At 38.9% G+C, this 26,850-nt stretch overlaps 1 protein-coding gene across 2 annotated transcripts in view; it reads right to left on the bottom strand.

The window, feature by feature from the left end:
* Positions 1 to 26,850, bottom strand: part of LOC131146438 (rhodanese-like domain-containing protein 11, chloroplastic) — a 35,478-nt gene that overhangs the window by 3,466 nt on the left and 5,162 nt on the right. For both annotated transcript variants that reach the window (XM_058096048.1, XM_058096049.1), the window contains exons 3-8: positions 22,931 to 23,038; positions 22,503 to 22,599; positions 22,143 to 22,182; positions 21,948 to 22,022; positions 19,424 to 19,511; positions 19,207 to 19,274 (exon numbers count right to left, since the gene is read on the bottom strand). In XM_058096048.1, the coding sequence (XP_057952031.1) occupies positions 19,207 to 19,274; positions 19,424 to 19,511; positions 21,948 to 22,022; positions 22,143 to 22,182; positions 22,503 to 22,599; positions 22,931 to 23,038 (476 nt within the window). The remainder of the gene's footprint in view (positions 1 to 19,206; positions 19,275 to 19,423; positions 19,512 to 21,947; positions 22,023 to 22,142; positions 22,183 to 22,502; positions 22,600 to 22,930; positions 23,039 to 26,850) is intronic.

Below are 26,850 nucleotides of genomic sequence, written 5' to 3'. Positions count from 1 at the left end.
AGGTTCATGAAGAGTAGCAAGGGCATAATAACAATGATAATCTTGAAGATGAGAAGGAGAGGCTCTTACTCTAGTGGATTGACGGAGTGCAGGTATCTAGACGGGCTCGGGTGCAATTGATGTATTAGGAGTATCAACAAACGTGTCAGATGACTCAAGAACAATCGAAGAAGGAACGTTTGAGGAGCTTAGCATCTCTGCAGAGGAGTCGAGGACTAAATCAATAGATGTGCCTATAAAAATAGGAGCATAACTAGAAGAGGACCGCGGAAAAGGAGAAATACTCGTAAACATCTTATGTTCCCAAAACTCCACATGACGAGAAATACAAAGACGCTTGGCTATGGGATCATAGCAACGATAACCTTTTTGAGTGAGACCATAACCAAGAAGACAATAGAGTCTAGATCTTGGTTCAAGTTTGGTGCGTTCGTGTGTAGGAAGAGTGACAAAACAAACATAACCAAAAACTCGAAATAATGAATAGTTAGGGACCTTACCATGAAGAAGCTCAAACAGAGTTTTATTGTATAAAGTGGGTGAGGGAACACGATTGATGGTGTAGACAACAGTAAGAGCAGCTTCACCCCAAAAACATTCTAGAAGAGAAGTAGAGATGAGAAGTGCTCTTACCGTATCCAGAATGTGACAATGTTTACGTTCTACTCGACCATTTTGTTGTGAGGTGTATGGACAAGAATGGTGAGAGACTGTCTCATTTTTCTGTAAGAGGGTAAGAAACGACTTATCCTGTATTCCATGGCATTATCTAAACGAAAAGTTTTAATGGTACAAGAAAATTGAGTTTGCACCATTTTGTGAAAATTCTGGTAAACATTTGTGAGTTTAGACCAATGCTATAAAAGATAAATCCAAGTATAACGATTGTAATCGTCCACAAAGATAATAAAATAACAAGATCCCCCCTCAGTCAGAGTCGGGGTGGGACCCCAAATAATCATAATGGACTAAGTCAAAAGGTGCAGAGGAAAAAGATTCACTTTTATTAAAAGACAAATATGTTTGTTTTCCATGACGACATGAAACACAATCAAAAGACTAAAAATTAACTGAACCTAAATGACCCTGAGAGGCCAAGAACTGAACACGTGGAAGTGAAGCATGACCCAACTGGGAGTGCCACAAACTGGAAGTGACTGTGATAGCAGCCATGGAGGTTGTTGTTCAGGAAGGAATCTGCAGAGAGGAGAGCTCGAAAAGACATCCAACTTTATGGCCTATCCCAAGCAGTTGACCCATTTGTGAATCTGTACGTCAACACCCTTTGTTAGAGAATTTCATGTCAAGGCCTAACTCACAAAGTTGTCCAACAGAAAGTAAATTTAAAAAATAACTTAGGCACAAGGTACATATCACTAACAGATAACTTAGAGGTAGAAAAGACCCTACGTGACTAACAGGCATATGGAAACCATCGGCAGTATATATGGCAAGATTGGAAGAAAGAGCAACTTTATGAGAGAAAAGGGTGGAATTAGATGTCATATATAAAAGGCGGAGTCTATAAACCACTAAGATTTACCTGGGGTGACGGACAAGGGAACGGAGGATTGGGACAAAACCTGGTGAATTAAGTCCTTCACGCCAGCTATAGTGAGAGGAGTGAACCAAGATGGAGTCTCGGGTGCAGAGGAAGCTGATGAAGCGACCGCAACTGTTAATTTGGGAAGCTTGTTGCTACTTAGAATACTAGAACTTGTACATTCATTGATGGTATGACCATTGCGTTTACACCACTTGCGAAAACCAATCTTGGAGATGGATTGGGATGATGAACAGTCAATAGAAGACTGTGGAGTACCGCGAGAAGCAGTGGCAAGGACCATATCATACGATTGCATCTTCATAGTGGAACGACGAGTTTCTTCAGAGATCAGTTCAGAAACTAAAGCATCAAAAGTCGGAAGTGGTTGACGATGAATCAAAGAGGCTCAAGTAGATTCAAAATCATCCCAAAGAGCCATCATAAAGTGCATAAACTTCTGCTGATCAAGCCAAGCAGCAAACATTTGAATGTCTTTAGAACATTCCAACTTGGGATCTACGGCAGATAATTGTTCCCAAAGATGATTAGTCTGAGAATAAAAATCAGCAATATACTGACCTAGTTCTTGAAGCATCTAATAAAGTTTAGCTTCCAGTTGAAACTCCAAGGAAGCATCATAGGTACAGTTGTATCTTTTGGCCAGAAAATCCCAAGCCACCTTAGCATTCCCAAGTCATGGAAGAAGACTATTGATGGACGGAATGGAAGTATTGATGAATCAAGATAGAATCTTGTAGTGAATACTGTCTCATTCTTCCAGACGGGATGCAAATGCCTCTTCCTTCTCACTGTCCTTCTGCACAAGTTTAGGAGCTCCTCCAGTCACATAACGCCACAATTGGCGTCTTTTCAAGAGAACCTCCATATTCTGAGCCCACATACTATAATTGGATCCATCCAATATCACATCAATAGGACGAACAATCGAATCAAGATTCGATGCAAATTGAGACATATTGAAGCTTCAAATGCAAAAATAGATCGCAAAAATGAAATCAAGACAAAAAATCGAGTAGAAAACACCCGAATACCAAAAGTCAACGGACAGTCAATGGCAAACTCGGCAAAGTCAACGGTCAACTCAGTCAAAGTCAACGGTCAACTATTGATGTCGGTAGAAGTAAACGGTCACAGTTCACCAAGCAACAGTCGGTGCTGACATGGCAGCTAACGTGGCAGATAAGGATGACGTGGCAGCTAGGGCTGACGTGTTGCATGCGGAATGAGACACGTGGCAGCGTGTGAAGGCCTAGGTGCGTGCAACAGCAGGTCGGCGCATGTGGCGACGGATGGCTCCGATTTCGAAGGCATTGAACTTCTCTTTGAATGGGCTTTCCAATGGTGGTGGTACCTCAGTGGAATATTGACCAGAATAGAGCTGTTACCCCTAGTGGCTAAGGGCTTTCATTCCAGCTTGTTTTGATAACAACAACCCATTAGTAGTTCTTTAAGTTTACTAACATTTCTCCTTAGGCTCAGTTCAAATTCACAGGAAAACTTCAAGACAAGCGTAAGGGTCAAATATATATATCAAACAGACAAACGATCATCAACAAAGTCCAATATACGGCACATCCGAAACTCAACCACTTAAGCAAGGCATTCATGACTTCTACATATATGTGTTGGGTTGTGCATATGAGATTAATATTGTAACTCCTGTGCATATGGTATGCTTCAAGAGTATCTTGCAAGAGACGAGAAAATCATACATGCATATAGTTCATAATAGGTTAGAACATGATTTCAACCTCACACATGTATGTCCGAGTCACTTAAAACGCATAAGATGTCCAAATGGCTTTCAAACATGTTTTATCAAACCAAGACATCTTAAAATTGGTAAAACTTAATTCTGGACAAGATAGAACCTTTACTTGGATGAAAACCAATTTCTGGACATATTCAAATCAATATAAGTAAAGGATTCGTTGACGAATATAAGGGATTCGTCAACGAATGCAAGAAGGAATTTCGTCGACGTACACAGGGGACTCGTCAACGAAAAGATACCGAAACCACTTAAAAGTTTAGAACAGGTTCGTCAACGAATACAGGAGATTCGGCGACGACGAGATAGAAGTGGTTCATCGACGTACCTAGGAGACTCGTCAACGAAAAGAAACCAAGACCTACCTAAATTCAGAACAGAAAGTTCGCCAACAAACACAAGGTCTCGTCGACGAAGGGATGCATGGAACTCGTCGACGAAAGCATGACCTCGTCGACGAATGTCAAGCTGCAAATAGCATTTAATGCGTATTAATAGCTAGTTTTCAAATTGTCTTATGTCCATTAATGCCCAACGGCTCGCCAGCACATTGCTCGTCCCTTTGGCCTTTAAAATGAGTCTTGTGCATTTATTTCTAGTTAGTTAAGCACTTTGGTTGTTAAGAACATTCATTTGAGCATTCATTCTAGGGTTTCATTTGTGCTATCAAGCTGTCTTGCTCCTTACTCTTGTTTACACATCATTTGCAAAGAGAGAGTAGTGTGAGGTGTTGGTATATCTGCTCAAGAAGGGGCATTTTGTTATTATATATCATTATTTCATATTCATTGTGTTGAAGGGTTCTTTGTGAGCCTTTATAAGGTGACTCTTGGTGAGCACCTTGTTGTAGCTCTTGGTGACAAGTTGGATTATAAAGGCTTCTTTGTCAGCGAAGGAGGTTGCTTAGTGGATTTGGGAAATCCTTGAGTTGGTCTCAAGGCGTGGACATAGGCTTAGTGCCGAACCACGTTAACATCGCCATGTTGAGCTTTTCTTATCCTTTCATTTTGCTTAGTTATTATTATTTGCTTTGAATGTAAATTGTGACATAATACTCTTGCATCTTGCCAAGATAACTATGTGATTGTAGAAAGTTTTCATATCCGTGAAAAGTGCGAAAAACGTCTATTCACCCCCCCTTTAGACGCGCACCCGGGCTGACAATTGGTATCAGAGCGTCAGTCACTGGACCTTCGGGGTAACATCCAGGCGCAAAGGTCAAATGGCGGATATCTTTGCCCAAGGACAATCCGTTGACCGTCCACCCAAGTTCTATGGTGTCAACTATCCGGCATGGAAAGACCGTATGTCAATCTTCATCCAAGCATACGACTACAGAATGTGGAACGTAATCACCGAAGGAAACTACGTATTCAAGGACGACCAAGGTGAGGTCATACCAATTGGGAAACTCCCAAAAGCCGATGCAAAGCTAGCACATCTAAACTTCAAATTGTGCTATGAACGATGAAGAATACAACCGAATCTGCGGATGCAACACGGCTAAGGACATGTGGGAGAAGCTCCAGGTAATGTATGAAGGTACAACTCAGGTAAAAGAATCAAAAATTTATATGTTAGTCAAAGAATATGAAATGTTTAAAATTAAGGAAGGAGAGTCGATTACTTCCATGTTTACATGTTTTACTTATATAACGAATGGATTGAAAGCACTTGGTAGGGAATATTCTATGGAAGATAATGTGTAAAAAGTTCTTCATTCATTACCAAATTCGTGGCATGCGAAGTTGTTACGATTCAACTATTTTCACACCGTTGTGAAGGGTTGTGCGGCGCTAGCTAAAGCACTCTTGCTTAACTAGCCAGCCTATCGTTTACCAACATTCATCCACGAAACACTTTCATTAACATTCATTCAAATAGCAGCGGAAACAGTAATCAATTCATGAAAGTTGTGGCAAGCAAGCAGTAAACATTGAAGCAAACGTAATTCATTAACAAATCCTCTGTTGACATGGTGTACTTAGCGAGGGAGGCAAGTAGGCTAAGCACGTTGACAATTGCTAGTGAGTTTTACAATGACTGATGAACACTCACCCTCCCCTAAAGAGGCTTTTATGTAATTATCATCCTGGCACTTAGAAACATCAAAGTGACCGAGGAGTCATACTGCCTTATTTGGCTTACAAAGACTCTACTAGCAGAATATAACCCTACACTAGTATTTACATGATGGAAACTCATCCTAAGCACACGAGATAAGCGGTCACAGGCAAGCATAATACCCTGAACAAGCTTAACTCGTGACATTCTCCCCCACTTATGCGGTCGACATCCTCGTAGACTTTTGGTGGTAGGTACACTTCAAATTTGTCCACGAACGGTTGAATATCTTCCGCATAAATCCAGCTGATTTCTTTGTCATCAAGGCATTTCCACTTCACTAGGAACTTCTACCGCTTCTTCCTTGAGGATATGAACTTTCTGTCTGCAAGGATCTCTTCAATGTCATGTCTGTCAGGTTGCACTATCTTCAACTCTGTTCTATTGAACTAACTTCTGCTCAGGTCATTGGTGTTGGCGTTGAACGGCTTAAGGTAGCTGACATGAAACTGCAGTCTTCTCCCCTTATCTACCCACTTCTTCATCTACTCAAAAGCTTTCTCCAAATAGGCTTGGGCAAACTCTGCATCTATCTCCCTTCACTGGTGAAGATGTACACCCTGGGACTCTTTCGTCTGTACGGCTCACCCACTATGTGAGGTAACAGCGGCAGCTAGCCTGTAACAAGCTCAAAAGGGCTCTTGTTGGTTGTTGAGTACCTTTGGGCGTTGCCACAGAACGGAGCCACATCAAGTAGTTGCACACCATTCTTCTGGTTGTCATTGACAAAATGGCACAAGTACTCATCTAGCAGCTCTCTGAATCTCTTCATCTATCCGTCTATCTGTCGGTGAGAACTCGAAGAGATGTCAATATGTGACCTAAATATCCTGAAAAATTATGTCAAGAAGTTGTCAGTGAACATTAAGTCTCGGTCACAAATAATAACTTGGGGAACACCCCAATGTTTCATAACAGTCACAAGGAACAATTGTGTCGTCTCCTCTGCCAAACAGTACTTTGGTGCGGCTATGAAAGTATCATACTTCTTCCGCTCTCCTTTGTCTTGTTGGCAAGTGAGACAAGTTTTAGTATAATCAACCACATCATCCCGCATGTGCTGCCAATAATACCTTCCCAGTAGTCCTGTCATTGGAGTCATTCTCTGCGAATATCCCTCAACGAACTTCCTGCAGTATTTAGTAAGGCCAAGAAAGGAACGCAACTCCTTCACTGTCGTGGGGATCTTCCATTCTTGAATCATCCTTACCTTCTCCATACCCCTCCGGATACGACCTTGTTCAACCACTTGACCAAGGCATTTGTTGCTTCGCCAAGCAAAAGAGAAATTCTCCTTCTTCACATCCGGATTGTTTCCCCTCAGCCTGTCGAACACCTTCCGTAGATGCTCTTCATGTTTCCTCTGAAACAATACCGACGCTCCCACAGTGTTTTGGAAGGGTGAACACATCCCGCTTCCAATTCATCAAGTTGCTTCCCCAACTCTACTATCTCTCGAGGCACAATCCGACATGGCCCTTTAGCAGGTGGTTTCACTCCTGATAACAACTCGATCTCATTCTCCACAGTCCGACATGAAGGCAAATTGTGAGGCAACTTATCCGGCAACACCTCCTTATACTCATCCAACACCGCTTGGATGGTCGTAGGCTCCAGCTCTTGGCCTACTTCTTTGTCTACCACCACCATGGCTAGACGTGTCTACTCACCCTGACCCAATCCCTCATTGAGTTGTATGGCTGAAAGGGACTTCCTGTCGTCTCCTTTCGTTGCAACGACTTGCACCATGCACGAGTAATCTCCCATCAGACACAGGGAACCAGCCGAAGGCATTAGCACTGCCCTCATCCCCCTTAGGAACTCCATTCCTAGAATGACTAGAAAGTCATCCAATGGCACCGCTGTGAAATTCGCATGACCTTCCCACTGTCCAAGCTTTACAGTCACTTGCTTGGCTACTCCTAGAGTAGGCTAGGCTACAGAGTTAACTGCTTTCATGCGTCCTGTATCCTTCTCTAAGGATAAGTTGAGTCTCCATGCTTTCAACTGCGAAACAAAATTATGAGTAGCCCCCGTATCCACCATAGCGCGAGTATTCTTCCCATTTATCCTCAAGTCCGCAAACATTAACTCTTTTGCTCGTGTAACTTTTGGTGTTTTTTCCTGCTTTTCCAATGCGCTCACCAGCCGCACTGAACCCACCCTTGGGGCATCATCCTCTTCCTCATGGCTTCCATTTACCAATATCTTATGTCCATACTGAAATGTAAACTTGTTCACACACTGAATATACATATAAGATACTTGTGCTTTGTCAGCATCAAAATAGGGATCAAACTCAAAAAATCAACATATATGGAAATATGTCTGAGATATTTTCTTTCTACAACTTGAATCCACAACTTTTTAATTTTAGTCAAGATTTGTTGAAGTTACTTACCTATTAAAACAATGTTATCTAACAAAACTTATATGCAACCAAGGTTTCAGTCAAAATGAAGTTCCTAACAGTTCAGAGAAGAGGATTGGATAAAATTTCTTGAGATGCGGTCTAGGGAATTAATCACATTTACTTTAAGGTGCATAAGAAAATCATGTGACATGTTTAGAGGAAGAAGTTGCTATGGTGCCTGCTCTGCAATGGAAGCCTGTAAAGCATTAAGTGATGCTTTGTGAGGGCACTCAAAAACTCTATGAGGCCCACTACACAAGTAGCACGAAATTTTACTCTTCCCTTTTCCATTGGGTGTGTTGAACCCTTGAGACGACGAAGCTTCCTTTGAGGTTGATGATTTAGAGTCGGCTCCCCCACTCTTGGGTTTGCCATTATTGAAAGACTTTCCACTGTTTCCCTCTTCATTTCCACTGTTTCCCTCTTCGCCAAACCGTTTGAAGGAAGCGGTCTCATCACCAGCGTTGTCCGTCAAGCGTTCTGCAGCAGCTTGTGCAGTTGACAAGTCTTGAACCCTTTGCCTATGAAGTTCAGTTTTTGTCCATGGTTTCATCCCCTCTAGAAAATAGAACAACTTGTCCTTCTCCGACATATCCCAAATATCCAAAATCAAAGCAGAAAATTGTTTCACATATTCTGTGATCGACCCCATGTGCTTGAGATCTCTCAGTTTTCTCCTTGCATTATACTCAACATTCTCAGGAAAGAATTGAGCCTTGAGCTCTCTCTTCAAGTCTGCCCAACTATCAATTACACAGCTTCCATTTTCAATTTCCCTATACTTGGTACGCCACCACAATTTGGCATCACCAATCAAGTACATGGTCGCAGTATCCACCTTTGCCTGTTCTGAGGTCATCCTCACAACGCGAAAGTACTACTCCACACCAAACAATAAGTTCTCTAACTCCTTGGCATCTCGGGCACCCCCATACGTCCTGAGTTCTGGCAACTTGGTCTTGCTAACTCCCAGAGTGTTGGAGTTCCCCATAGCAAGAACCATCACATTCATCTTTGCATCCAGATCTGTCATCCGGGCCTACAAAGTTTCCACAGTGTGGTGAAAGTCCTCTGACATTTCACTTATCAAACTTGCTTGATGCTGCTGTGATCCCATCACTTCATCAACAAGTCCCCTCAGTTGGGCCATCTCGTTGGCCATATTGTTTGTTGTCTCTTCAACCTGTGCTTCCAGTGCACTGATTCTTTCAGCGTTGTTTGGTGTCATGGTCACTTACCAAAGCTTCCCAAATCCAACAACGAAGGCAATTGAATTCACGTAGCAACTCAACCTTGGGCTCTCACCAAGTGTCACTGACTTGGCTCTGATACCAAATGTCATGGTCCGACTATTTTCACACCGTTGTGAAGGGCCGTGCGGTGCTAGCTAAAGCACTCTTGCTTAACTAGTCAACCTATCGTTTACCAACATTCATCCACGAAGTACTTTCATTAACATTCATTCAAACAACAGCGGAAACAATAATCAATTCATGAAAGTCGTGGCAAGCAAGCAGTAAACATTGAAGCAAACGTAATTCATTAACAAATCCTCCATTGACATGGTGTACTTAGCGAGGGAGGCAAGTAGGCTAAGCACGTTGACAATTGCTAGGGATTTTTACAATGACTGATGAACACTCACCCTCCTCTAAAGAGGATTTTATGTAATTATCATCCTAGCACTAGGAAAAATCAAAGTGACCGAGGAGTCATACTGCCTTATTTGGCTTACAAAGACTCTACTAGCAGAAAATAACCCTACACTAGTATTTACATGATGGAAACCCATCCTAAGCACACGAGATAAGCGGTCACAGGCAAGCATAATGTCCTCAACAAGCTTAGCTCGTGACAGAAGTCTACGGCGATTGAAGAAGCAAAAGACCTTTCTAAGGTCACTCTCAATGAGCTTCTTGGGTCTCTCATGACCTATGAGATCAAGAAGAATGACGCCTCAACTGAAGTAGAAAAGCCCAAAAAGAAAATGGACATGGCTCTAAAGACCACAAGCAAGAAGGAAATTAACTAAGAAGAAGAAGAGTGCAACAATGAGGAAGAAGTTGCCCTCATCACCAGGAGAATCAGAAGTTTCTTGTTGAACAAGAAGGGTAAGCAAAAGAATAAGGGAGAATAAAGCATGAGGTGCTATAAGTGTAAAAAGCCCAGTCACCGAATGGTCGAATGCCCCCTATTCAAAAACAAAGGGAATAATCAGTAAGGAGATAAGAAAAAACACAAAGCCATGAATGCAACCGAATGGAACGAGCTCGATGGACTTTCTACCGACAAAGAAAACGAAGACGAAGTCGCCAACTTTTGCTTCATGGAGGATGAGCAAGATGAGGTAATTTTCAACGACGAATACTCTCCCTCATATGATGAATTAGAAGATACTTGTAGAAAACTCTATAATGAATTAATTGCCACTAAAAGAAGAAATAAATATCTTAAAGAAACTCATTCAAAATGAAAGAGAAAAGAAGTATGTCTTTGCTCTACTTTAAAGGAGGAAAATGCATCTCTGATTACAAAAATTGATGATCTCAATGAAAGTTCACGAATTGATCATGAGCTTTTCCAAAAGAAAATTGAAAGTTTGAAAAACCAAATTGATGAAAGTGTTGAGGAAAACTTGTCTTCGAAAAAGAAAATTGAAGACCAGTGCAACATTATTTACAAGTTTACAAATGGAAAAGAAAATTTTGACAAATTACTTGGGGCTCAAAGATTTGGATCTTTAAAGAAGGTTTAGGCTATGGCTTTTCATCATCCAAATCTATCGGTTTTACAAACCTTTGTGTCAAAAGAAATTCATTATCAAGCAAAAATCCAGCACCCAAACCAAACCCTTTGCATGCAAATAAAACTTGCCTATATTGTGAGAAACGGTCATGTACGCTTCACCTATCCTTTTAGAGGAAACAGAGGAAAAGAAATGAAATATGTATGGGTGGTCAAGAACACTAACCCCATAGGACCCAAGGTAAATTAGGTACCAAAACAAATCACCTAATTCTCTCTGCAGGTGTGCTTGAAGACCTCCATGATGAAAAACAAGTGGATTCTTGATAGCAGGTGCTCAAGGCATATGATGGGGAACGCCAGCAAATTTCTCTCACTCATCTACAAGAAAGAAGGACTTGTGACATTCGGAGACAACACCAAGGGAAGAATCATAGGTAAAGGTAAAATAGGTAACTCCTCTCTTTCCATTGAAAATGTTGCTCTAGTAGATACACTTAAGCATAATTTGTTGAGTATTAGTCAGTTATGTGATAGAGGACTAAATGTTTTATTTCAATCTACACAATGTTCAATAACTGACTTACATGGAAATACTATATTTGTGGGCAAGCGGGAATCAAACGTATACACCATTGAATTTAATGATATAAATTCTTGTGATGTAAAATGTTTGGCGGTAACAAGTGAGTCTAGTTGGCAATGACATAGGAGGTTAGGTCACGCTAGCATGGACCTTTTGCATAATCTATCTTCTAAAGAGTTAGTAAATGGCTTACCTAAAGATAACTATGTTAAAGACAAAGTATGTGATGCTTGCCAATATGGAAAACAAAATAAATCATCGTTTAAAACTAAGAAAGTGATTTCCACATCAAGACCATTAGAGTTAATTCACCTTGATCTATTTGGGCCAAATGATGTTGCAAGGAAATCTGGAAAATTGTATGCATATGTTATTGTTGATGACTTCTCTAGATTTTCCTAAGTTATATTTCTAACAAACAAAAGTGACACATGCAGTGCTTTCATTCACTTCGGTGGTAATGTACAAATTGAAAAAGGTATGCCCATTGTTCATATTAGGAGTGATAGGGGAAGAGAATTTAGAAACCAAGAACTAGAAGATTTTTGTAATGATAAGGGTTATTCACACAATTTCTCCGCACCTAAAACTCCACAGCAAAACGGAGTAGTTGAAAGAAAGAACCGAACTCTCCAAGAAATGGCTAGGACAATGCTCAATGAACATAAACTTCCAACATATTTTTGAGCCGAAGCCGTCAGTACAACATGCTATGTTAGTAACCGTGTCCTTATTAGATCCAAAATAGGGAAAACTCCATATGAAATTTAGAAGGGTAGAAGACCTAACATCTCACACTTAAGGTTTTTGGATGCAAATGCTTCATTCTAAATGATAGAGATCACTTAGCCAAATTTGATTCAAAATCCAATAAAGGGATAGGGATCTTTCTAGGGTATGCAATGAACAGTAAAGCCTACAAAGTATTTAATAAAAGGACTCAAGTTGTTCAAGAATCAATGCATGTTGTTTTTTATGAAACTAACCCTAATGCACCCAAAGAAATAGTTGACGAGGATGATCAAGTAACTTCCATGAGAATTGAGAGGGAACTTGAGCAACTTAAAATAGATGGTAAACAAAATGAGGTCACACTTGAGAAGTGGATGTAATCACATAACCTTTGTATCTCAAATAGAGCCTAAGAACTTTGAGGAGGCTGAAAATGACAAAAATTGGATCATTGCCATGCAAGAGGAGCTTGATCAATTCGAAAGGAACAAGGTATGGGAATTGGTTCCTAAACCCAAGATCACAACCATAATAGGCACAAAATGGGTGTTTAGGAACAAGAAAGATGAAGATGGTAACATTGTGAGAAATAAAGCGAGACTAGTTGCACAAGGGTATAATCAACAAGAAGGAATTGATTACGATGAAACTTATGCCCCTGTAGCTAGACTTGAGGCCATTAGGATGTTACTTCCATTTGCTTGTTTCAAAAATTTCAAACTGATTCAAATGGATGTCAAGAGTGCATTTCTAATTGGATTTATTAATGAAGAAGTATACATTAGACAACCCCCAGGTTTTGAGAGTCATACTCACCCTAAATATGTCTTCAAACTCTCAAAAGCCCTATATGGACTCAAGCCGGCACCAAGAGCATGGCATGAGCGTTTGAGCAAATTCCTCTTGAAAGAAGGCTTCACAAAAGGACAATTCGATACTACCTTGTTCTTGAAACATAAGGAAAATGATATGCTGGTCATTTAAATTTATGTAGATGATATCATTTTCGAGACCATAAATGAAAATATGTGTAAAGAATTTTCCCGGACTATGCAGGAAACATTTGAGATGAGTATGATGGGCGAATTAACTTTCTTCCTTGGTTTACAAATCAAACAATTGAAAAATGGAATATTCATTAATCAAGCCAAGTATGTCAAAGACATGCTCAAGAAATATGGACTTGAAACAGGAAAACCCAAAGCAACCCCTATGAGCACAACAACAAAGCTTGACAATGATGAAAAAGGGAAGAATGTTGACCAAAAGCTATATAGAGGAATGATTTGTAGTTTATTATACCTCACTTCTAGCAGGTCAGATATTATGTTTAGTGTTTGCTTGTGTGCTAGATTCCAATCATGTCCCAAAGATTCACATCTTAATGCCGTTAAGCGAATATTTAGGTACAAACTGGGACACATGACTTAGGACTCTTTTTCCCTAAGAATGCTCCCTTTGATCTCACTTGCTACTCAGATGCTGACTATGGTGGGGGCAAAACCGATAAAAAGAGCACTAGTGGAACATGCCACTTTCTAGGACATTCGCTTGTCTCATGGTTTTGTAAGAAGCAAACTTCGGTTGTTCTTTCAACCACCAAGGCTAAATACATTGCAGCCAGTAGTTGTTGTGCACAAGCTTTATATATGAAGCAACAACTCGAGGACTTTAAGATTTTGATGAAAGGTACACCAATCCATTGTGATAATACTAGTACCATCAATATCTCCAAAAATCCGTGCCTGCACTCTAGGACCAAACATATTGAGATACGGCACCACTTTATCCGAGATCATGTTCAAAAGGGGGACGTTGAGTTAGTATACGTACATACTGAAAATCAACTAGCTGATATTTTAACAAAAAAATGAAGAAAGGTTCAGCAAAATCAAGCATGCCTTGGGCATGTGCACCTCCAAGGACCTATCTTAGAAACAACATATTGTCTTTCATTAGCTTGAAACTCCCAAAAGATTAAACGTAGTAGTTTTCACTGGCCTCATCGACAAACACAAGGGATTCGTCACGAAGACGTGAAGACTTATTCGTCAACGAATACAGGGGATTCGTCGCCAAACGGTGCAGAGCTCTTCGTCGATGAACACAAGGGGTTCGTCGACAAAATTTGTCAGGGCTCCTTTAAAACACCAGCATTCCAACTGTTTCTTTTTACGCCCTAAACCCTAGCTCTCGGACCCTTCTCCCTCCTTCATCCCTCTGAACCTCATTCAACGCTCCTTCGTCCTCCCAAGCTAACCCTCGCAACCCCTCTCCATCTTTCCTAAGCTCACCCTCACAGCCCTAGCTAGCCCCTCGCAGCCGACTCCCCCTCCCTAGCTGTCTCTCCCACCTTCGTGCCTTACCTCCCTCTCCCTAGCTCTCTCACCCTCTCTTCCTCTCCTCCAGATGGTTCCTCGCCCAAAGAAGAGAGCCTCTCACCCCGAGCTCGGCGAAGGTTCCTCTCAATGCCCTCCCACCAAGCCGTTCCAACAAGCCTCCACCGAGGCTGATCAGTGTTTCGTTTCCTCTGAGGCTGCCTATCAGTATCAGAATGACATTTCTAAGCGCCACATAGTGCATGGTAAGATCGTTCCTTCAACTTTCCATTGGACTCATTTGCCCACCCTATTAACAAAAGTCCAAGCCGTCGGATGGGAAGTTCTATTCGATTTGGGACAGCTCGTGTATGAGGAGCTCGTCTGTGAGTTCTATGCAAATTTTGCTCCGTCCGCTCGAGGTGTTGCAGCATACTTTACAGTTTAGGGAACCATCATTCGTTTATCTAACAACAAGTTTTCTCAGGTCTTAGGCTGTCAGCTCTATCCGATACAAGGCCTTCCCAAGGCCTCATAGCCTACTTGATTCGACTGGTTTGACTCTCACAAGGCTCTGAAACTGATCACCGGTGACCCCCACATTCCTCCCGTGGTCCGACCCAAATCCAAGGACCTTACCGTTGAATTTCAGGTCCTACATCATATGATCACGTACAACTTCTCACCAAGGACCGGCAGACGCGACTAGGTAACTTTGGGCGATATCTTCTGCATGTACTGTCCGTGGCATGGCAAAGGCATCTACTTGCCGACAGTCATTATTCAACATATGTAGGAGAGTCTGAAACAGAAATGGGGATGTTTGTCGTACGGCCGCCTACTCACCACCTTTTTCGATTATTTCGGCCTCATTCGCGCCGGGATACCTTGCATTAGACCTGCGCCGGACGATACATATACTGAGGCTACTCTGCGCCGCATGCATTTTGAGAAATACGAGGATACAAACATCTGGATAAAGGCTCGTGAGCAAGGGAGGGCACCAGTGGATAAGGTACAAGCTGCCATGGAGGAAGATGAGGAGGCTGAGGAACCTATTGTTGATCCCGTCTTGGAGCGTCTCAATGGCCTACAGCTCGCCATGGCACAGTCTGATCAGTGAAATTGTGCCCGTTTTGATTCTATTGATGCGGCCCTGGCACTGCAAGCCAATCAACATTGCGCACGCTTTGACTCCATTGATGATGCCCTCGCCGCCCTCCTTGCCAAACTGGATCGCCCCCCGGAGTAGCTTTCGGGTCGCCACCCCTTATTCTTTTTTATAATGGCAAAGGGGGAGATGATGATATGTAGGATCGATGATGTAGGAAGTTTTTTATTTGTCTTAAATGCTCTAATGTAGGATGATGGTTTTTTTCGTTTTAGATACTTTGATGTAGTGATGGTTCTTCTTTTTGTTCTAACATAGTGTTGAATTTGCATCACTCTTGATGTCCTGATGTAAATTGTCTTACACCACCTTTGTACCCACAAATAGACAAATGCTAAATATGACTATATTTAAATGCATTACTGATACTTTTACTAAGATGCTTGTGATTGAATATTGAACCGATTGTGTTGAATGGTGATACTGAATTGCTTATGTAGAATATTAAATTGATGCAGCTTTAAAAATATGGAAAATGCTTAATTTATAGACGGCATGCTGCCGAAATTTCATTTTAATATATTTTCCAAAATTAAATATGATGATCACACAGTGCATACATTAAGGGGGAGGAATGTTACATTTTTAACATATATGCATACTTTGAGGGGGAGCAATTTTTTTTAAATCCTTCAAAAGAACACAATTGCTTTGTCATCACCAAAAAGAGGGAGAATGTTAGCCCTAGTGGCTAAGGGCTTTCATTCCAGCTTGTTTTGATGACAACAACCCATTAGTAGTTCTTTAAGTTTACTAACATTTCTCCTCAGGCTCAGTTTAGATTCACAGGAAAACTCCAAGACAAGCGTAAGGGTCAAATATATATATCGAACAAGCAAACGATGATCGGCAAAGTCCAACATACGGCACATCCGGAACTCAACCACTCAAGCAAGGCATTCATGACTTCTACATATATGTGTTGGGTTGTGCGTATGAGATTAATATTGCAACTCCTGTGCATATGGTATGCTTCAAGAGTATCTTGCAAGAGACAAGGAAATCATATATGCATTTAGTTCATAATAGGTTAGAACATGATTTCAACCTCACACATGCATGTCGAGTCACTTAAAATGCATAAGATGTCAAAATGGCTTTCAAACATGTTTTATCAACCAAGACATCTCAAAATTTGTAAAACTTAATTCTGGACAAGATAGAACCTTTACTTGGACGAAAACCAACTTCTAGACATATTCAAATCAATATAAATAAAGGGTTTGTCAACGAATACAGGGGATTCGTCAACGAACACAAGAAGGAATTTCGTCCACGTACACAGGGGACTCGTCAAAGAAAGATACCGAGACCACCTAAAAGTTCAGAACAGGTTCATTGACAAATACAGGGGATTCGGCGACGAAGAGATAGAGGTGGTTCGTCGACGTACACAGGGGACTCGTCGACGAAAAGAAACCAAGACCTACCTGAATTCAGAACAGAAAGTTCGTCGACGAACACAGGGTCTCGTCGACGAAGGGATGCATGGAACTCATCGACGAAGGCGTGACCTCGTCGACGAATGTCGAGTTGCAGAGAGCATTTAATGTGTATTAACGGCTAGTTTTCAGATTGTCTTATGTCCATTAATGCCCAACGGCTCTCCAGCGCATTGCTTGTCCCTTTGGCCTTTAAAATGAGTCTTGTGCATTTATTTCTAGTTAGTTAAGCACTTTGGTTGTTGAGAACATTCATTTGAGCATTCATTCTAGCGGTTCATTTGTGCTATCAAGCTCTCTTGCTCCTTACTCTTATTTACACATCATTTGCAAAGAGAGAGTAGTGTGAGGTGTTGGTATATCAACTCAAGAAGGGGCATTTTGTTATTGTATATCATTGTTTCAAATTCATTGTGTTGAAGGGTCCTTTGTGAGCCTTTGTAAGGTGACTCTTGGTGAGCACCTTATTGTAGCTATTGGTGAGCAATTGGATTGTAAAGGCTTTTCTGCCAGTGAAGGAGGGTTGCTTGGTGGATTCGGGGAATCCTTGAGTTGGTCTCAAGGCGTGGACATAGGCTTGGTGCCGAACCACGTTAACATCTCCGTGTTGAGCTTTTCTTATCCTTCCTCTTTCATTTTGCTTGCTTATTATTATTTGCTTTGAATGTAAATTGTGATATAATACTCTTGCATCTTACCAAGATCATATCTGTGAAAAGTGCGAAAAACGTCTATTCACTCCCCCTTTAGACGCGCACCCGGGCCAACAAGTGCGAAATCAAGGAAGGCAAAGAGAAGCGGCAGCGCGTGAGGCAAGTAACAGCCGAGTTTCCTTTACGGGAGGGTAGTCCCGTACCTTGCGAATCTATTTCTGGACTTAGTGTTCCATAATGGACTGCAAAAAGGCTTAAAAGAACTCCAAACAGCGGCTACTGTCACAAGAAAGAGCACCAGAAATTCTCCGGAAGAATGCCATAAAAATCCTACAGGCCACAAGTCTATAGCTCTGATACCGTGAAGAAAGAAAGAAACTGCGGAGAGAAATTCTGCATATTTCTGTGTATATTAACTGTACAATAGAGGGCCTATTTATATGCAAATGAAGCCAAACAATAATAGAAAGATAATAAATACAAAGAATCAAATTAGAATAAAATAAGCATAAAATCAAAATATTCTAACATATATTCTAACAAGAAGAATGCGGGAAAATAAGAGAAAAAAAAAATGGGAAAATAATGAAGACAAAACTCAATTCAAGGCTTAATGCTCAATATTCCAATCTACAGCTCATGGTTACACATTAAGCCTTTATATAGGCTTTCTCCTAATGTAAACATTCTTTAGGAATTAATATGAAATCCTAATTAATAAACATATTATAAATCCCTAAAATTAAACCAATACATCATTGTAAAATATTTAAATCATACAACTCTAGATAATCATAAAGACCCAATATTATATCCACACCTATGGTTGACACAAAGTTCTCATCATGTGTGATCCCCCTCACATATTCGCTCACGCATATATTGTATATCAGGATGGAATGTCTAATCTCAGAGACCAAAAAAATTTAAGGCTCGTTTTGTATTGTTGTTTGTTTTCGATTTTATGTTTTGTTTCTGCACAGTGAAAAAACAGATTATGAAAATTGCTTTCGTTCATGTTGCTGCTTTTCTATTTCTGTTGATAGTTTTCAATTATTTGTGAAAAAATTGAAAATCAGATTTTATGGTCTTCAGTTGTTTTGGCAACCTATTGTCAGAATATTATAGTATCCAGAATTAACTTTTTTGAATTAAATCATTCATTTTATCCATGCTATTAAAATAACATTATTAATTTAGAATAAAATTCAAATAAAAAATGTCCACATGAATTTTAAAAATAATAATAATAAATGTCGTTACAAAATATTTTACTATATTTTAATTGTCATAAATAATAAGATTGTTTTTTTAAGGTTAATTTTAAAATATATTAATTATGTAAAATAATTATAATAATTATAATAATTTTTATTTTTAATATAATATTTGTAATTTATATTACTTTGTACCTTTATTATTTTAATCATATTTTTTTTAAGTGTTCTTTTGATTCAAGGACAAAAATGAGCATTTGTTTGATCAAGTTTTAATTTGTTTTAATTTTAGAAATATTAACCAAACATGTTGCTAGTTTTCAGTTTTTAAGTCTCCGTTTTTGGCTTTTAGTTTTCATTTCTAGTTTCTATTATCATACTTTTTGACAATGATACCAAACGGCACCTTAGCAAGAAGAACCAATTTTCTAATTTCCAAGAAACATGTCTAAAAGAAAGATTTTTACCCAAGGAACTCTGAAACTCCACCAATTCCAGCAAACTTGAAAGGCCGAGTACCTTCTCTCTCAAGATCCTGCAACAGATGAGATAAAGACTCATTTTTTATAAACAAACATATTTCAGTTTTAACTTTTAACTAGCAAAAATCAAAGCATAAGAACAGATAAAATCAATCAGAAAATCAAAAGGGAATTTCCAAACATCTAATTGCAAACACATGACCTCTTCTTCAGCAGCCTCCAGGCCCCCTTGAACCCAAAAAAGGTTTCTGTAGCCAGCATTGTACAGTAGCTCACAAGCAGCTAGAGATCTGCTGGATGAATGTGGTTCATTATGAAACAGGAAATGTAGGGGGGGAACTTTATAATTAAACATTAAATCATCTGAATGACAAATACTGTTAAATTTATTTCACAAATCTATCACGGTAATTTTCAACAATTAATATTTTTATTAATTAAATTCATGTAGAATCTCAAGTGAAACTGCAATAGTTTGCCAGGCATATGACATACTTCTTTTACCCATTCCAAGGGTTGAAGGTTGCAAACAATAATAAAACATCCAGCTTGGAGCCTTGGACGCAACCCCGAGGTGCATTGTCTACAACCTGATAAATGAATTACGACATTCTGTACCAAGATCTTGTACATCCAAATTGGCCAATGAACCTGAGGTTTGATTAGACTGCCTCTTCTGCTTTTTGCTTTTTAATTCAATTTTCTAGCTTAGTCATTGAACTATAAATTTTTTTCTCATTCTCTTGTTTTATATAAGGGAATTTTTGTGGTCACTAATATTTGTTGGCCTAGTTAGGCTTACAAACTCTTGGTTTTGATGATAACAAAGTTATTTAATGAATTTTCAAGTGATATGATTACAGGCAAAGATGATTTGCTCAAATTTCACATAGAAGCTTACAAGAATTAAGGAACAAGAAAGTCTCATGTGAATACCAGAGATCCATAATAAAAGCTCATAGAAGTCTAAGAGATTTAAGAGCAACATTGAAAGGACTCGAAGCAAAGAAAGTGTCAAATCAGCTTAGGACAAAGTCTTTGTAAGTACTTCAAGTTGGTTCAAATATGAATTTTCATTTTGAAGCTCATTAGGCAAAGACACTTAGAAATCTGAAGTTTTTAAAATCTTGGAACATGTTTTCAAAAGTTAAAACAAGTTAAAATTCCAAGGTTAATTAAACAAAAGAAAGAGAAATCAAAAAATGACTTATAGCCAGCTGACAGACGACTAGCATATTTTTGTAAGATTTTAAACACAAGTCAGAAGCCTGACAGACGACTGCAAGTAACAAGTGAGTCATCTGTGTGTGTTCTGCCAAACGACTCCCACCCTTTTGAGTTTGGTTTAAAACTAAGTTGTTTTGGTGACAGACGACTGTCAAGCTGAGGACAGGCGACTGTCACCCTATTGAGTTGTTTTTTTAAAACTGAATTATTCTAGTGACAGACAACTGCCAACATAAGGACAGCCGACTGCCACCTTTCTGTCTAAAAAACTATGAACGTTATACATGGACAGACGACTGCCAGTGACTTCATAGTCGTCTGGCTCGCGGCAATTTTCAAAATACTCAATGGGCATATTTTTGAAATTTAAATTAATTGAAGCCCAAATTAATTTACAACTTGGACCCTACTCCAAGTAAACTTGGGGAACAAGCAAGAAGCCTTTCTTCATCTATAAATACCCTCAAGGTTCTTAAATTTAGACACCAAGAAATCAATTCAGCTCTCATACTCTCTTAAAGTTTACTGAAATTTTGAAAGCTCTCTATTGCTCTCATCACTCACGAAAATCTCTGAAGTCTTGCTGAGTTTCTCACTGAGTTTGTGCATCGATTGTTGATTCTTTCATTCATTGAAAGATACTTACGGTGATTAATTTCTAGAACTTCATTCTGAAATTCATATTCTGAATTTACTGAAGTACATAGTTTTTCAATTTGTACTAATCAGCTCTTTGAGGAGCAAGTTCTTGTACGCCTTGTTTTGAATCTTTGTAACAGGTTGATTGATGGTTCGAGTGTTGAATCAATAGTGTGCCAGACTTCCATAGGCAAAATGATGCTTCCTCAAATCATATAAGCCCGCAAACTCATAGATTAGGATAGATTCGTTGGACGATAAAATGACATAAAAATAAACTGGAATCATAGCAAAATGAGAATAGAATGACTTAAGGTTATGTTCGGTTTATAGAATATAGGGAAGGAATGGAATAGCAATCTTATAAGGATGTCATTCCAACATAAAATTATTATGCGAAATTTGGTGTTGTTCTAATGAATATGGAATAGACAAGGAATAATCATACCTAATTTTACCATGTGAATCTAAACTATTCCATATTGGCTGAAATAACAACTACTTTTGCATTCATTTTCCTTAAAATAAAACTCCTTTTTTCAATTTTAAACTATTATACATACAATATAACAGTTATTCCAATCCAATCCCATTCCATTTCATGGACCAAATTTTAGGCAAGCTAAGTAATATCATTGCTTGAAATAATAAGATGAGTCAGTATGCAGAAGATAACATAAGAAAGAAGCAATCTAAAAGCTCTAAATAAAACAAATACATTTCAGTGCAAAACAAAGTTGGACTGTCACTGTAATAGAACAGCCAACCACTCCCTTCAAGAAAATATAATAATTTTGTCCTTTAAATGCATAGAATGATTCATCACTTGATAATCTAGAAGCACTATCAAAAAATTTCACCTCAATCCCTTCTGACAAGCAACTATGAGGTCTGTATCTTTTGGAAATTTCTCCACAACTTTTGACAAGAATCGGCTGTTGAAAAAAGGGAAAATATGAATAAGTAATTCAAAATAAGGACTGAATTAATGATGAAATAATTTCTCCATTACATACATGAAATGATGAACAGACTAGTTGGTAATATTATCATACTTATCATAAGACAATGTAGGCACACCACTCCACCAACCTCCTGCACAAACACGAGTCAAATTTAAGATTCTACCCCAAAAATTCAAAGAGATTCATCCAAATAGTAAAAAGGGATGTATGGACATTTTTTATTGTCCGGAAGTTCATATATGCATGTTTCATGTCAAACTGGTCATTTGAATACCAAAAGTACTTATTTGGTGCTTTGGTCACCAAGGCCTTGTAAAGGGAATATCCAACAACTGTTCATTTAGAACAATTGGCAACCGTTGATGAATTAGAAACGAATGTAGAGCATGCTAGTAACATGGAATTTGATATCAATGACAAATAGTGAAGATAGCAGGGATTAGATACTACCCATCGTAAAATTTGTGATCTTTTTGGAAAGAGTTCCAGCATCAAATCTATTATCAACATCAAAGATCGGAATCCAGGTTGAGTGTTTAACCCATGCCTTCAAAACAGAGGGTAAAAACAACAAGAATAACTGAGAGAAACATAAAGCTCCTTTTTTTGTTATAAAACAAAACAAACCAGGAAAGTTTCTGGTGAAGAATGGTGTTAGAAGAATATATAAAAGTCAAATTATTTGCAATGACATTCCAATTCTTTGGACTTGTAAACATTCACCCACCACTGCAGAGTTACAACAACAACCACATAAGAAATGACAAAGTATCATGAGATGAAGAATTTCATTGGTTAGCAGTGGGGTGGGTGGCAGAAAAGTAGGACCTATGGTAGTTATCTTTACAAAATTTGATAAAGTTGGGAAGAATGTTCACCTTTTTGTGCTCCGTAGAGGGGCGAACATCAAGTAGGGTTTTGTTCGAGAGTTGAATAGCATACCCAGCTTCCCTTGGTGTAAGAACTTTAACCTTTTCTTCCCTTACCTATAAAAATCAGTTTGACACCAGGCAAATAATTTCAAATGTTTATTTCAGACAATTTGATTATAACCATGGCTGAGATGTGCTCCACAAAAAATCAAGACATCTAAACAATGATTATAGGCAGGCTTTCCCAAGCAAGGCATGAAAAAGCTTATATAAAGTCTTTATCAAAAAATGCAAACACATGCTTCTGACGTACAGGGAAAAAAAGAGGTACTGTCAAATATCAATGTTACCTAGAACATGGAGCATCTTGTTCATGGAACAAGAACAGGGTCACAGTACAGTGCATGCTAAAAAATGTGGAACATTAGGGATATGGATATATTGGTGAAAAATGTCATTCATATATTTTGGAGAGGATGTAGAGGTGTTTCTAAATCTAGAAGAAATTTTCTATTGTGAAATAGATTAATATTGTTGGGAAAAATATTATATATGAACTAATTCTCACAAGTAAATTAATGGAATAATGCAAATAATAAATAAAAAAAGACACAAAATTTAACGCGGTTCCCTCAAATGTTGAGGTACATCCACAGGGCACAGCGGTCGAAATCCACAATCACCAAAATGTTGTACAAAGTGGATACAAGAGGCATAAGCCTTAGAAATACACAAGAGTATATAAACAAATGTAGCAAGATGGAAAGGCCTCACCAATATTGTGAACAAAGCTCCCAAAAAGAACCAACCAAATAGCACAATCAGAATATCCCAATATGCTGTTAATAATCTACTGCCGAGTCCAAGAGTGGGGCAGCACGCTGGAGAAAAAAGAAGGGCTGCAGGCAGCTAGAGAAGATGACAGGCAGCAGCACTGCAGGCATGAGGAGCTGCTGCAGGCGGAGAGCAGCTGAAAATACGAATAGCCAAAAGGAAAAAATAGAGAGCTGCTGCTACGCGTGCATAGTACTCCAGACGTGAAGGAAATGGAGCAAAAAATATAAGGGGCTTCTACAAGCATGAGGCTTGGGCTGGAATTTCAAAAAACATGCTTCAGACCAACAACTTCCAAGAGAAGCCAACACAACATTAATAAAAAACACTTTCCAATTTCTTGGGCCCCACGAGGAGGGACACCCAACAAATCTCCCCCTCCCTACTTATGGGGATGACTCCACCAATCCAGCCAAAATTCGACACTTCACGTGCTTGTATTTAGACAATATTTTTGTCATCATATCTGAGCCATTATCATCGGTGTGAATTTTGTCAAATTGCAATAATTTCTTATCCAACACATCCCGAATCCAATGATATCTAACATCAATATGTTTTGACTTTGAATGGAAGATAGAATTCTTACTCAAATGAATTGCGCTTTGGCTATCACAATAAAGAACATACCTTTCCTGTTCCATCCCCAACTCTTTCAAGAATCTTTTCAACCAAAGCAATTCTTTGCAAGCTTCCATAATGGCAATAAACTCAGCTTCCGTAGTAGATAGAGCAACACATTTCTATAATTTTGATTGTCATGCCACAGCTCCCCCTGCAAAAGTCATCAAATAACCTGAAGTGGATTTTCTAGAATCAACATCACTAGCCATGTCGGCATCTGTGAATCCATGGAGCATAGATTTACCATTTTCAAAGCACAAACACACCTTTGAAGTGCCTTTAAGGTATCAGAGAATCCATTTTACCGCTAACCAATACTCCTTTCCTAGATTAAAGAGAAACCGACTAACAACTCCAACAGCGTGAGCTAAATCCGATCTTGTGCAAGCCATTGCATACATTAAGGAACCAACGGCCGAAGCATAAGGAATTTTCTTCATCTCTTCCTTGTCTTTCTCACTTGTAGGACTTTGTTTTGTACTAAACTTGAAGTGACTAGCAAGTGGGCAACTAATGGGTTTTGCTTTATTCATATTGAACCTCTCAAGCACTTTTTCAATGTAACTTTCTTGAGACAATCAAATTTTCCCTTTTTCACGATCACGGACAATTATCATGCCAAGAATTTGCTTTACCGGTCCCAAGTCTTTCATGGCAAAAGACTTGCTCAATTCCAACTTCAACTTGTCAATCTTGGAGGAATCTTGTCCTACAACAAGCATATCATCAACATAGAGTAAGAGAATAATATAAGTACCATCCGAAAATTTTTTCACAAGCACACAATCATCCAAAGAGGTTTTTGAGTAACCATGATCAATCATGAAAGAATCAAATTTCTTGTACCATCTCCATGGTGCTTGCTTCAACCCATACAAACTTTTCTGTAATTTGCACACTAAATTCTCTTCCCCTTTTTGTTTGAAGCCTTCCGGTTGTTCCATATAAATTTCATTTTCCAAGTCACCATATAAGAAAGTGGTTTTCACATCTAGTTGCTCAACTTCTAAATTCAAGTATGCTGTCATGCCAAGAACAACATGAATAGATGACATCTTCACAACCGGTGAGAATATTTCATCAAAGTCAATTCTCTTATTCTGACCAAAGCCTTTTACCACAAGCCTAACCTTGTACCGAAGATTCTTTCCATCATTTTTCAACCTAAACACCCATTTGTTTTTCAAAGTTTTCTTTCCAGGAGAAAGTTTAACCAAATCATAAGTGAGATTGTCAGCTATAGACTTCATTTCTCTTGCATAGCCTTCATCTATTTAGCTTTATTTTCCATGGTTCATGGCTTCTTGATAGCTTTCGGGCTCCCCTTGATCTGTTTGAGTAACATAGTCACTTGATGAATATTTAGTTGAAGCTCTTGGCTCTCTTGAAGACCTTCTCAATGGAGCTTGCTCTTGAACTTGTTGCTCCCCCTCATTTTCATCTTCAACATCACTAAGAATTTCATCATTTCTAACATCTTCAAGAGGAGGAAGAACATCTTCCATATTTTCATTATGTGCCAAAGGCGGAGAAGGTGACTCTAAGTCAACAAAATCATTTCCATTAGATTGTGGTTGCTCAACCATGCCAAAATCTTCAATTGTTTTATCTTAAAAAAATACAACATCCCGGCTTCTAACAATTTTCTAGTCAACCAGATCCCACAATTTGTATCCAAATTCATCATGCCCATTGCCAAGAAAAATACATTACATTGTCTTATCATCATGTTTGGATCTTTCATCTTTTGGCACGTGAACAAATGCACAACAACCAAACACTTTCAAATGATCATAAGTGACATTTTTACCTTTCCAAATTTTTTCAAGAACTTCACCAAGTAAAGGAGTTGAAGGAAACAAATGATCAAATCCACCGCCGTCCTCATAGCTTCGCCCCAAAATGATTTTGGCAACTTTGAATGTGAGAGCATGCATCTCACTCTCTCTAGTATGGTGCGGTTCATCCTTTCAGAAACTCTATTTTGTTGAGGGGTTTTCTTGATGGTCTTTTGATGTCTAATGTCTTGGCTGTAACAATATGCATCAAACGGGCTGAAAACTAAGGTGTAGTCCCAAGAGAGGGGGTGAATAGGGTTTGAAAATTTCTTCTAATTCTCTTTAAGAATCCTTAACCTCTTTTAAGTTTTTTAGTGAATTTTTATTTTCTTGTTGTTTTATCAAATACACGATAAATATTTAAAACAAAATTCTTTTTATCTAATCCACAACCACAAAACAAATAAACAAAACAAGGTTCAATCAAATAACTAATTTATTTGTCAAGTACAAGTTAACTGCAGCACTATTTAGATTGATGAAAGCTTGCAAGATTTAGCACTCTTTGGAATATAAACACATTCCAATCAATATCAAACTTAAACCATTCAACCACAATATATTTAATCAATATATTAGATTCAACTTGCAGCTGTTGTGGTCAGCCCCAGTTATATGAATTTGAATCAA

Source organism: Malania oleifera, chromosome 13, assembly GCF_029873635.1.
Source record: "Malania oleifera isolate guangnan ecotype guangnan chromosome 13, ASM2987363v1, whole genome shotgun sequence".
In the NCBI taxonomy this organism is placed as follows: Eukaryota; Viridiplantae; Streptophyta; class Magnoliopsida; order Santalales; family Ximeniaceae; genus Malania; species Malania oleifera.
Note: the sequence above shows the minus strand (reverse complement) of the source record. Positions and strands in the feature narration are given on the sequence as shown.